General features: G+C 51.4%; 1 protein-coding gene and 1 pseudogene across 13 annotated transcripts in view; both read right to left on the bottom strand.

Moving 5' to 3' along the window:
- The window catches only part of LOC101277396 (60S acidic ribosomal protein P1-like), a 267,203-nt pseudogene extending 260,451 nt beyond the window's left edge, over nt 1–6,752 (bottom strand).
- Nucleotides 6,753–8,906: 2,154 nt separating this feature from the next.
- The window catches only part of BEND3 (BEN domain containing 3), a 49,710-nt gene continuing 45,004 nt past the window's right edge, over nt 8,907–13,612 (bottom strand). For 3 of the 13 annotated variants that reach the window (XM_049695290.1, XM_033418735.2, XM_049695288.1), the window contains 2 exons: nt 9,173–12,091; nt 9,006–9,136 (listed from right to left, as the gene is read on the bottom strand). In XM_049695290.1, coding sequence (XP_049551247.1) covers nt 9,845–12,091 — 2,247 coding nt within the window. In that variant the 3' untranslated portion in view covers nt 9,006–9,136; nt 9,173–9,844. Of the gene's footprint in view, nt 9,137–9,172; nt 12,092–13,612 lie in introns of all 13 variants that reach the window. The other 10 variants (XM_049695292.1, XM_049695293.1, XM_049695294.1 and 7 more) reach the window with 10 other exon arrangements.

Genomic DNA, 13,612 nt, shown 5'->3' with positions numbered 1-13,612 from the left:
TGTTGTTCTGTGCACATATTATAAATATATTTATATATTATAATTATTATATTATAAATAAAATAAAATATATTTTAAATTTCATAAATGACATTACTATATATTTCATTTTGTATCTTACTTTCTTCACTAAGCCCATCCATGGCACTCTAGGCACATCTAATCCATTGCTTCTCACTGCTGCATAATAAATACTGAAGTACATCCACCACATTTTGCCCATCCACTCTCCCAGTGACATTCTCCCACCCAACTCCCCTCACCACAAAAACCACAGTGCTGCTTTCTCTCCAGGATGGCTGCACCAGGCTGCCCTCCCACCAGCAATACCCAAAGTACCTATAGACTCATAGCCTCACCCAGCCCCTGGCATGACCCAGCTTTCTAATTTTTGCCAGTCTAATTATGAGTATAAAGAGATACAGTTAGTTTGACATACACTCTTTGTAAGTTCTCTCCACAGCCTGTGCTTCTGCCTTTTGGTAGCTGCTACAACCAGTCTGTGCTTGGCATTTCTCTGAGGGCTCTGAAATTGGACACAGCTTTCTGAGACGGCCACTCTCCTGTCCTCTCAAAGACACGCTTGATGGCCCGTTCTTGTTTTAAGATTTTTTTGTTCGTTATTAGTTAACAGACCAGGTATGTCAAAAGATGGATGGTGAAAGTCAACAATTTTGCAAGATCCTGAGGACATGGGTCACTCACAATGCACTTCTTGATTCCCTTGTGGAGATGTCAACTGTATCCAATGGACCTTCGATCCTGGGACTTTATCCTTAAAGTTGGAGGAACCTTCCCCAGGCCAGACAAGTGAAGGCCCAAAGACTGATTGCAGTCAGAGTAGAACAGCAAGTATCTAAAATGGGCAATTTCTGTTTAGAAGTCTGGACTGGTAAAGCCCATTTCTGGAGTCCCACTCAGAGGGGTTGCTTATATTAGATACTTCCCCACAGAATGTGTAGGGAATTTTCTTTAGGATTGTAGGGGAAATCCCTTAACTCTTGATTCTGAGACAGATAAATCTAAGGTGAGGCTACAATAATAGCAGCCAATTCTTTGGACTCAAGCAATCAGTATTAATTACCTGAAGACAAGGCAGCCGTCACCATATGCTGAAGGATATGCCTTGTCATGCCTGGCACCGTGCCTGCACTGCGATATCAGCTGGTCAGATACAATGGGGAGACTTGGGTTTAATACCTCACGTCAGAAAGAGCAGGATACCTAGCAACTGTGTTTCAGCCTGTGAGAGACAGGAGACTCAGGAACCTGCACTCCGGCAGGTGTACCTCAGGCCAAAGCCTGACCCTGTCCTCCTGCCACGGCCTCAGCCGTCTGCACCCGGGCAGAGCCGATGTCCTCAACCTGCTTATACCCACATGCATCTTGAAAATCAACCGAAGGCAAGAGGCATCATGTTTTATACTGTTTACCATCAGACCCTTCTCTCCAAGCTCAAACAGGCTTCGTACCTACCAACGAACAAGGCTTGCTAGAATCATGAAACGGTGCCCAGGAGATAGTAGAGGTTACAAATATTTTTGCTAAATGAATGAACTTCCTTTAGAGGCAGAGATGATTCTTAACTGCATGCCTTGTTATATTTCCTGTGGCATTGAGAGGTTTCCTGAGTCAGATACTCTGACTGGGGTGGATCCAGAAGCTCAGCGACTGTGGACAGTCAGCAAAACCCCAAGTTAAACAGCCGGGAACCACCAGGCAGACAGACGAACAGATTTAGTCCACACAGCTACATAAGCGGCAGCGTGGAAATCAAGAGCACAAACTGGGGAGCCAGCCTGGCCATCGTTAGAGGCTCCCAGCTCTGCCAGCATTGTGACCTTGACCAAGTTACTTAACCTCTGAAAGCATCCCCATGTGTAAGATGGGGAATAGGGGAATACAAATATCTATCCCACAGGGTTTCCGTGAGGAATAAATGAAATAACGTACGTCACATCCCTAGCACATTCCTGACCCATTGCAGGAGCCTAGAGACTGGGAGCTCTTCTGAAAAACACGACTCCCTATAATTTGAGGCCCCACCGTCACTTCTGAATACACAGCTGCCACACCGCAGAAGCTTCTGGAAGGAAAAGCTGTGGCATTCCATGTTCTCAACCTCTGTCAAGGACACAGTTCACCATCTGGACTACACACTCTAAAAGAACAAACAAATTCCTGCTCTTTAAAATAAAAGCAATGGGGCTTCCCTGGTGGCGCAGTGGTTGAGAGTCCGCCTGCCAATGCAGGGGACACGGGATCGTGCCCCGGTCCGGGAAGATCCCACATGCCGCGGAGCGGCTGGGCCCGTGAGCCATGGCCGCGGAGCCTGCGCGTCCGGAGCCTGTGCTCCGCAACGGGAGAGACCACAACAGTGAGAGGCCCGCGTACCGCAAAAAAAAAAAAAAAAAAAAAAGCAATGGACAGGCCTCCCCCTGCAGAAATGTTCTGGCAAAAGCTACCACATTTGGCCAGTGACCCTAAGCCCTGATGCTGAAGCATTTGTAAACCTGCCTCTTCCCACTGACCTGAAAGCTAAGATCTCGTTTATCACTAGTTAAGAAGTCAGGATGGCAAGGTGACTAGAACACCAGCAGAGGAAGGCAGCCTTACTGGGCTGAGAAGGCAGAGTTCAACACGATTGTATCAGAACAGAATATTCCCCTCCCTACTTAGAACAGGTGAAGAGTTTCTTCTTTTCGTACGGATCCAAGGACAATTTGGTGAAAACAAAGTCATCCAGCCCTGGACTAATTCTGCAGGTTCACAAAACTCCTCCTCCTCCTCTAGTTCCAGCCCCATTGGCTTCCTTTTATTGTTTCCTAAGGGGTTCTTCTTGTACCCCAAAGCTTGTTTGCATGCTGAACTTTTCACCTAATTAATTCCTCATTTTCAAATCTAGGCTAGTCATCCATTTCCTTGGGGAAGTTTTTTTTTTTTTTTTTTTTTTTTTCGGTACGCGGGCCTCTCATTGCTGTGGCCTCTCCTGTTGCGGAGCACAGGCTCCGGACGCGCAGGCTCAGCGGCCATGGCTCACGGGCCCAGCCGCTCCGCGGCATGTGGGATCTTCCCAGACCGGGGCACGAACCCGTGTCCCCTGCATCGGCAGGCGGACTCTCAACCACTGCGCCACCAGGGGAGCCCGGGGAAGTTTTTCCTGACAACTCCAACAAGGACCAGTCTACCTGTTTCACAATATTAAGTACTCCTCATTAGTAAACTTATAATTTGTAATTTTAAAAAAGGTCAGTTTTTTTTTTTAACTTTATAAAAAAGGTCAGTTTTATTTGAACACAACAGGAAACCACTTATTTCAGCTCAGATCTATTTCTACTAATCAGTAAAGTGCTAAGCCTTCAGTTTCTGAGATGTACACAGTGTATTTTTCGAAGTCACTGTCATGCAGTGGTTCTGCAGCCCCTGGACATAGCACCAGTACGACCTGGGAACTCTTTAGAAATGCAAATGCTTAGGCACCACCCCAGTCAGACAGAATCAGAACCCCTGGGGTAACGTGCCCTCTGGTGGTTCTGCCCCTTAGTGGATGCTGATGGAGTCCCACCCAGATTCCCTTTCCAGCGCACCCATGCCCTTGCTGCTGAGAGCCAGCTAACCACTCACAATCGCCCTTCTGGAACACTGCCCTTGGCAAAGGGAGCCACCCTGCCAGGCGAGCTACCCCTCTCCCTGGAGAAGACCTCACCGACCAACTGGCCCCTTTGCTGCACCTGGTACTAATTCTGCCAAACAATTCATGTTCTAGGGCCTCCCAGTGGCTGGCAATGAGGCCGGACTGCAGAGGAGACCACACTCTCGCTCACAGCCTTCCCTGGGCCCGTCCTGCTTCCCATCTCCTGGGAGCAGGTCCTCAATCAATTGCACAAGAATCCTAGTATCAGGCTCTGCTCCCTAAGGAATCTGATCCATGGCAGTCACTTTCACTATCTCAAAAAATTTACTCTTACCAGAACATGTCTGTCCACAATTGCCACAATTATTTCACCCAGGGCAGTTTGAGGACCGGCACCCCCATATCTAAGATCAGACAAACTGGGGCTTAGAGGATGTGGGTGACAGGACACCACTGACTTGTAACTGGTTTCGGGTCTGAATCTCTGTGTATTGTGTGTGACTCAGGGGTGTTTAGTTTCTGAGATGGTACGGCGGAACGAGACAAACTTGGGTTCAAATCCTGACACTGAAGTTTGCCAGTTGTGTGAACTTGGCCGGTAAACCTTTCTGCTACCTCACCACAAGACGGAGATAATGGCATTGCCCAAGACACTGAGTTTTTATGAGAATTAAATGAGATAACACACATACCCTTCAGGGCCTTAGCTTTCTTGCCTCAACCGGCTTAATTAGGGAACTTACGTCACAGGGTTCCGGGATGATTGCAAGCCGCGATCCAGGTGCAACTCTCAGCGGTGTGCCTCGGCACTGTTGTATATACTCAATGAATGTTAGGTATGCCCAACACTGCCTTCACAGCAAGCAGACAATGAATGTTCGTTCCCACCACTGGCCGAAGGATTTTAGATTTCTCTGGAAGCTCTCTTAAAGAGTCCATTGCATCCCACCGTTCCAAACTTCAGGATAATTTGGTGTGGCGCTCTTATTTCTGAGAACTGCTTTTACAAGTGAAACCACATATACTGAAATTCTCTGATTTTTTTTTTTTGCAAGACCAACAGAAGCAAAGCAAAAACAGAAGCAAAGAGTTCAGCTTTTTTTTTTAACAGTTCAGCTTTTTGTTAAATGTGTTACGTTTAGTCAAAAAAAAAAAAGCCTGTGTCATCATCAGACTCCTCAGATTCTTCTTTCTTTGCTTCTGCTTTCTTCTCCTCAGCTGGGGCAACGGCGCTGGAGTGGGCAGGACCGCCTGCTTCTCCTGCTGGACCGGTCCGCCTGCCCCCCACCTTGCAGATGAGGCTCCCGAGGTTGACACTGGCCAGAGCCTCGGCAAACAAGCCTGGCCAGAAAGGCTCGACATTTACGCGGGCTGCTTTAATGAGAGCATTGATCTTACCCTCCGTGACCGTCACTTCACTCGCCGTGCAGACCGGGGGCCGAGTAGATGCAGGCGAGCTCGGAGACCGAAGCCGTGGCGCGGGCGAGCGCTGGGCGGCGGGGTGCCGGCCGCGGCGCCAGTCGCGGCTGAAGGGCGGGCCTCACCCCCGTGCGGCCTCCGCTTCCTTGGAAGCACCGAGCACCTACTCGGCAGCTGAGGAAAGGCACTTTTTTCTTTTCTTTTGGTCGAAAACAAAGATACCCACAGCCAGAACGGACCTAAAGAATTTAGCTTTCCTTCAAGTCTTGCTTAAACCTGCTCACGGAGTAAATGTCTGAGGCTCCAGCCCCGACCAGCCCTGACCTGCGCGAGGCTTACAGCACAGGTGTCAGGACTCAGGACTGAGCGCTCACGCCCTGGAGGCGGCGGGCTCCAATCGCAGGCCACGACTCACTTCAGGCCGCGCGAACCCCGGGTCCAAAACAGTGTTGCTCTGATAGCTTGAGACCTTATTTTCACTGTGAAATAGTATTCAATGATTTATAATTCGCCAAAGAGGCGAGAAAAAAACATGCATCCTTTTGTTACCAGTTAATAATACGTTAGCTTTGAGGAACGAAATCTCATTTAATCCAAAGTGGAAAAAAAAAGAGTGAACTGAAGCTCTGCTAGTTTAGCAGCAGGGCGGGTCTGGCACCCGACCAGGAAAGGGGGGCAGTCAGCCGCGCCCCTACTGCATGGCCAGGAAGCGGTTTGTGTGGAGACGTCTCAGTCACTCGGCTGTGACAAACTGCACCCCGATAGCCAGAGCGCGTTAAGTCCGAGAGGCCGAGGTGCCCCGAGTGCCCGCGCCCTCCCCGGGGACGAGGGGGGAGGGGGGAGGCCGCACGCAAAGACAGACAGACCCAGACGTTCCGAGAGACCTCTGCCTTAAGAAAATAAGATGTTACGAGACCATATATTTTCTATTTTTATAACATTTTATATAACTCATAAAACAGTGCTTGTATAAAAATTCACACAAAGTTGCTAGAGAGCATACAATTTCCAAAAATGTCCTGGGTTTTTGTTACATTCAGTTTTCTAAGGATGCACTCAAATCAATGGTAAAATGCAGACATTATGCGATATTTCATTATCTTTGGTAAAACTATACTCATTATTTTGTCTCCTCACAGTATTAATTCTGATATCCACTTTGTGCAGGGTCTGCTGTCACTAGGATGTCAGAAGAACATTAAGGCTGGATCTACAAGAGGCAAGTATCTCCACGTGACAGTCGGAGCCCCTCGGCCCCCGCCCCCTGCCCACTCCGTATCACCATCTACACAGCGAGGCAGGGTAAGAGCCCAATGGCCTCCAGTCCGGGGTCTCGAGACCCTCCTCCTCAGTCAGGCAAGAAGTAAACATCTGGGGGCAAAGGTGAAAACTGAGGCCATCTCTGCAGGAACGCGAGTGGCCATGCTGTGGCAGGGTAGGCCAGTGACTCTTCGCATTTAAACAGCGAATCCCTTCACCACTAAGTAGATCCCATTGGTTGGTCGATGATTGCTGCTGAGGTGGAGCCCCTCCCCCCCAACTTAAAAAGAAAGGAAGGTTTGGAGCCAACACTGAAGGGGGAAGGGGCACACTAACACCCATGACACTGGACACGACTTTATTCCCTGTCAAACGTGTGTGGTCAGGTAGACACAGCCAAAGTGAACTGAAGCAGGATTAGAACACTTAGTACATTCATGACTATCTTCATACATTCTTTTAAAACTTACTAACAGAGGAAAACAAGGGACACTACCACCTACTGTGACTTGCTATTTTACTCAACATCAGAATGTATCTGTGCTACTTCTTTAGTCCTCTGGACATGAGGGGGGAGAAATTCCAAAAAAAGCAAACAAGTAAAAATCAAAGAATTTAGATGCGGAGGGAGAAGGGGTTTTGCCAACAGATTTTATGGAAAACATTAAATTTTGAAAAAAAATTAGTATTTTGTACTTCTATTGCTTCGTGTAAAAAAAACTGCCCCTGGAGCCCACCTGTATGGCTGGAGCTCTGAGGACACCACAGAGACAGACACGGGACCCACAGGCGGTTCCTGATGAGTCAGTCCAGAGAGACAAGAAACAGGTCACAGAGTGTGTCCACCTCTCTTCACTGGAAGGGACTCTAAGATTTGGGGGGAAGAAGCCCTACAAGGAAAGGTATTAAGGAAACCACCAAAACACGGTTTCCAAAAACTGAACATGCGTTAGGTTCTAAAGAGACATAGTTCGTTCCTAGAACCTTGTTGATGTCTCTATCGTGGGTATAGGATGATTTTTTTTTTTTAAATTATTAAATGATTGTGCTTCTGAAGTTGCAGGGTCACATTCCACCCTCCAGAAAGCAGGGCAGTTTTCACATGGCTTGGAATCCTCTTGGATACATCCTAGAGACCAGAACAAATTCCATGGCACCCTCGCGCCCACAGGGCTGGTGAGTGAGAGAGCGCCACTGCCGTCTTTGGGTGTGTGTGCGCGCGCGCAGGCATGCATTTATGTGCTGGAGAGACTAAGGCATAGAGAAAGGCCCAGGAGAGGGGGAAGTGAGTCTCTGGCTGCTCCAGTCTTCCTCCTTTCCAGGCACAAAGAGGTTGAGCTTGTTATTCATGTCGGTCCCCTTCCTCTCACTTCAGTTTTCTACTAAGAAATGTGTGTGTGCACATGTGGGTGTGTGGGGAGACAGTCATTTATTAAGTCCCTGTGCATTTCTAAATTGCAATAATTCAGGTCTGCAGTTTCAATAGAAATAATCTGTAAATGACATTTAAAAGCAAATTTACTAAAATTAGATCAGCAACTTGACACTGCTCAGAATCTTGTCATATTAAAAAAAAAACTGCCCGCTGGGTGCAGGCAAAATTCTGTCATACAGCCACTGAAACTGAAGTCCTTATCTGTATGAAGAAAAGTCATAGACTGTTTCTATTATTTCTGCATTTTAAGGTAGCAAAATATTAAGCCATTAGATTATTAAATCTGTAACATTCCACAAGGGTTTTAGGACTACCCTGTGTGATTTAATTCATTTTCTAGCTTTCTGGTATGATGTACTGTGTTTGGGTTAGACTGTTTCCTTTCCCCCTTAGGCACTGGCCCCCACAGTCAGGTAGGTAAAAGTATTGTTTTTATATTAAGGACTTTACCTGTTGGGGAGTTTCCTCCAGGTTGGAATCCTGGAGAGCATGCCGCTGGCCTGGAGCAATGTGACCTTCCCAACCAGGGGAGAGAAAAGAGGTGTCTCATCCCGAGGCCAAGGGACCAGCCAGATGTAGGACAGCAGGACCTTCTGAGGGCCCAGAGGGAAAGCTCTGAGTGGACCCTAGGAAGGGATATGGGAGCCCCATTTGAGATGGCCTGTGTCCTTCCAATACCAGGTATCCCCAAGAGAGCCCAAGGCTTGGGCCCACCCTGAGGAACAAGGATGTGTACTGACTGGAGGAGCTGACACTGAGGTGTGGTGAAGTCACCATACAGCTCCCAGAACCCGGGTTTTGTTTTGTACAAATACACACATGGAAAGTAAACAGTTCTTGGTGAGCCCAAAGGGGCCCATCCTTAAATCAAACAAGATATCCACACACACTTCTCCAAGGTAATGTGTTTGCCCCTCCAACAGCATCCTTGCCTAGAGAGGAAAGGGGGCAGTGGGAGGACACAGCTCAAATGAAGACATTGTGAACGTGTTTCCACGTCTCTCTACATTCATATCATCATCATCATCATCATCATCATCATCATCATCATCATCCAGTGTTCTCGTCTACAGAGTGAGCACAATATTCTACCGGCGCGGCAATGTGGGCCAGGCCGCCCCCTAAGCCCCTTCCTCGGCACCACAGTGGGAGGGAGAAGGTGACTGACCATGGTCAGAAAGACATCGCACTATTCCATCCCCTCCACCGCCATCCAAGAGGCATCCTGACTCTTCCAAAATCCAATGTAAAAGACAAGGTCAGTAAATCCATCTCTGTGCCACCTGAAGCTATTAGCCACACGCATGATCATGGCCACCTGAAGCTATTAGCCACAGGCATGATCATGGCCACCTGAAGCTATTAGCCACAGGCATGATCATGGACACCTGAAGCTATTAGCCATCACGCATGATCACGGCCACCTGAAGCTATTAATTAGCCACACACATGATCATGGCCACCTGAAGCTGTTAGCCACAGGCATGATCATGGCCATGGCCACCTGAAGCTATTAGCCACATGCATGATCATGGCCACCTGAAGCTATTAATTAGCCACACACATGATCATGGCACTTCTAAACATTTCATTTATCTGAAACCGTCTTTAAAAAAAAATTCCCAGCAACTGAATTCATCTTACAGTACTTCATCTCAAATATTTAAAAGATTTTTTTCTAAGTAAAATGGCCTCCACAGAGCCCAATGATTTTCTTAAAAAAGGTTTCTTTTTAACTTAAAAAAAACTGATAAAAGTGGAAGATGTAAAACGTGGGAAGAGGACCAAGAGGGTTGCTCGATTTGCATTTCAAATTGTGAGGGGACTGGGAGGACACTGCCGAGGAGAGGGAACCCTGACTCCTGAGGCCTCTCTTCTATCACAGCTTGGCCCTCCCCCGACTCTGGCTGTACCACCAGGAACACAGGACAAAAGTCGTAAGTACAAGAGGCCAAATGCGAGGCTTCTTTCTCGCGGCCGTGGCCGGCGGGGCGGTCACGTGTGCAAGTGCAGCAGGCCACTCCCCGCCGACATAAGGTGCGCGGCTGTGGACACGTCGCGGGCTCCAGCAGAACGCTCAGTGCCCGCGGCGCCCATCACTTCTCCACCTTCTTGGCTTTCTTCAGGATGTCGCATTTCTTCCTGTTGGGGCGGCGGCACCGTTCGTCGATGCTGGGGATACATTCATAGTGCCACACCTCCTCCATCTTCTCCACCGGGTACACGGCCTCCACGTAGTGGCGGATGAGCCTCAGCCGCGTGGGGTCCAGCTGCTTCTTGTTGCACGCCCCGGAGTGGTTGTACTGCAGCCGTAGGTTCTCGGCGGTGAAGAGTTCGGGGAAGAGCCTGACGAGCAGCCGCGCGGCGAAGTTGCCCACAGAGAGGCTCTGCTGCACGATCTCGCGAACCTCCTTGTCTGACAGCAGGTATGGCGAAGGCACCGGGAAGTCGGGCGAGGGCACCACCAGCTCATCCAGGGGGATCTTGCAGAAGTCCTTGCTGCTCCTTTCGGGGGGCAGCGGGGGCCCCTCAAATTCCTCCCGGAACCGCTCGGGGTTGATTGCATAGCTGGCCAGGTCCCTGCACTCCGGGCCCGGCACATGGACCTTGCGCTGCTGCTGGTAGGAGCGCCTCTGCTCCGTGTCCCGGCGCCGGCAGCGCTCGTCCAGTTTGCCCACGAACTCCAGTGTCCAGACGCGGTCATTCTTGGCCCGCGGGTAGAGCAGCTGCACGTAGTGGCGGATGAGCTTGATGCGGGACGGGTCCAGCTGCTTCTTGCCCAGCGAGCCGCTGCAGTTGTACTGCTTGCGCAGGTTCTCGTGGGTGAAGAGCTCGGGGAACAGGTGCACGAGCAGGCGTGAGGCAAAGTTGCCAATGGACAGGCTGCTTTCGTAGATGCTGCGCAGCTGCTCCTTGCTGAGCAGGCAGTCGGCGCCAGGCACCTCGAAGTCGGGCTGCGGGATCTCCAGCTTGTCGAAGTCGATGGGCACCAGCCAGATCTTCTTGGACCGCCGGCCGGGCCGCTCGCCCTCGAAGCTGTCTTCCACCTTGACCACGGAGATGTCATCGGGAAGGCTGGAAGAGTCGTAGCAGTCGTCCCGCGGGGGCTCGCCCTCGCTGCCCGCGTCCAGCCCCAGGCCCTCCAGCTCGTCGTTGATGCGCTGGGCGCACTGCTGCAGCCAGGCCTCCTCCTCCTGCATGTCGGGGAAGTAGATCTCCGTGTAGTTGCGGATGATCTGCAGCCTCTGTGCGTCTAGCTCCTGCTTGCCTCCGTCCCCGTAGCAGCTGTACTGCTCGCCCAGCTTTCGGTGGTCGAAGAGCTCGGGGAAGAGCCGGTGCAGAAGGAAGACCGCGAACTCCCCTGGCGACGAGGCTTCGTCCAGGAACTCAGTTAGGTCCTGCGTGTCCACCACGTGGTCCGAGGCGATGGTACTGCTCCGGTCCAGGGACAGGGCCTCCTCCTGGTCTTTGTTGTCCAGGAAGTGGCTGGTGTCCACTTGCTCAGCCTCGAAGAAGCCAGCGACCTGGCCGCCGGGCTGGCTGTCCTCCATTTCCCGTTGGGCCCAGAAGCGGCTGAAGAAGTCGTTCAGCTGGGGCAGGCACTCAGCCTGCCACACGGCCGTGTCCTTCACTGATGGGTAGTAGACCTCCACGTAGTTGCGGATGAGCTGCAGGTGCAGCGACTCCAGCTTCCGCTTGGCCGCAAAGCCGCAGGCGCTGCAGCCCCGGGAGAAGTCCACGTCGCTGAAGAGCTCAGGGAAGAGCTGCACCAGCAGGCGGCAGGCCAGGTCGCCGCCCGACAGGCTCTGGTCCACGATCTGCTTGAGCTCGGCTGCCGTGAGCTGGTACTCGGGGGGCGGCTGGAACTTGGCTACCATCTCGGTGGGGCTCACCTGCTTCTTGATGCGGCTCACCTCCAGGGAGAGCAGGTCCACCTTGCTGTGCAGCTGCGACATGTTGGAGGAGAGCGTGTTGAGCATGTAGAACATCTTCTGGATGAGAAAGTAGATGTTGGGGTCACTGTCGGTGGCTGCCGCGGCACCGCCGCCGTCCCGCTTCTGCGGCTCGTTCAGGAGCCGCAGTGGTGAGGGGCTGTTCCTGGGGTTCGCCTTCTCGAAGAGCTCGAACATGTTAAGCGCGTCTCCGGTGGGAGGGTTCTTCTTCTCCATGATCTTGTGCGAGATGCCATACAAAGGCTTCTTGTAGGAGGGCGTGGTCACGTCGTTGCTGGGCTCCTCCTCGCCCGGCCACGCGGAGCCCGAGCTCTTGCCCCTGCCTGCCTGCTCCCCGTTGCCCTGGCAGGGCGAGCCGTTCTCCCGGTTCCGCATGCCTGCTAGGAGCGCCTGGAAGACAAGAAGTGCGTTAGCTGAGGGTTCTGGTTTAATACCCTAGACACAAAAGAGGGGCCGAAGTCGATCGCAGGAGCCTGTGAGAAAGTGTTTCCCTTGCCCGGGAATCACTCTACCGGTACACAACACACCACTAACACAAACCTGCATCCCAGCACCAAACTTGCTCGCTCTCCCTACTTCCTGAGAGGCTCAGGCTGGACCTCAAAAGCTTCTAATTCCTGTAGGACACAAGCCCTGAACTTCCTGTCTACAAGGCCTGGCAGGAGAGCAAACACATATCCTGGCAAGGCCGGGCAAGAGTCCTCAAGGGATGGGAGAGAGACCCCCGGGCACGGGAAGCGCTCCTGTGGCAGTTCAGCCTTGGGCAGGCCACCTCATTGCCCTGACTGCTCTCAGACAGGGAGGATTCCTGCCAACGGCAGCTCCAGAAGGCAGCAGTGTGTTGTCCAGTCTGCAGCCTCTAGGAGAGCAGGTGTCTCCACTCTGGACAGCTCCCAAGATGCCTGGTGTTGAGCACGGAAGAACTGGGGTCCAGCAGTCTCCAACCTTTTTGGCACCAGGGACCGGTTTCGTGGAAGGCAATTTTCCCACGGACAGTGGTGGGCTGGGGGATGGTTCAGGCGGTGATGTGAGTGATGGGGAGCCATGGGGAGCGGCAGATGAAGCTCCGCTTGCTTACCCGCTGCTCACCTCCTGCTGTGCGGCCTGGTTACTAACAGGCAGTCCACGGCCCAGGGGTTGGGGACCCCTGGTCTAGAGAGTGGCAGTCTGTTGTCAACTCTACCACTGCCTGGAGTCACATCTAATCTCAGACTGGAAAAGGCTCAGAACTCGCCCAAGCTCGGGCGACTGTGGATGCTGTGAAGTGATGAGGCCTCCCAGCTTTCTAAGTCTCGGTCTCCTAGCCCTTCTTGGTCCAGCAGCCCTTCTCAACCAGAATTGCGGAAGAGCATTAAGCCCCATGTCCTAAAGCACCCACTGCATGTACTGAATTAACACCTTTCCTATGCATCTAGAAAGGTACTTTCTATGTACTCTCCAGCCTTGCTCAATAGAGGACAGTGAGAGAATTAAGCCCTACCAAAAATGATTTCAGGGATTATCTCCTCAACTCTCCCAAGGTTGGCACACTCTGCAGGTCCACTCCTGATGGACTCCCAGGGCAAGTTCAAAATAGCCTTTTCTTTTTTAAAATAAATAAATAAATTTATTTTTGGCTGCACTGGGTCTTCGTTGCTCTGCGCGGGCTTTTCTCTAGCTGCGGTGAGCGGGGGCTACTCTTTGTTGCAGTGCTCGGGCTTCTCATTGCGGTGGCTTCTCTTGTTGCGGAGCACAGGCTCTGGGTGCGTGGGCTTCAGTAGTTGTGGCACGTGGGCTCAGTAGTTGTGGCACATGGGCTTAGTTGCTCCACGGCATGTGGGATCTCCCCAGACCAGGGATCGAACCCGTGTCCCCTGCACTGGCAGGCAGATTCTTAACCACTGTACCACGAGGGAAGTCCTGAAGATACCC

The sequence above is a fragment of the Orcinus orca genome, chromosome 12 (assembly GCF_937001465.1).
Source record: "Orcinus orca chromosome 12, mOrcOrc1.1, whole genome shotgun sequence".
Taxonomy (NCBI): Eukaryota; Metazoa; Chordata; class Mammalia; order Artiodactyla; family Delphinidae; genus Orcinus; species Orcinus orca.
The sequence above is the reverse complement of the archived record's forward strand: the minus strand, read 5'-3'. Positions and strand labels throughout refer to the sequence as shown.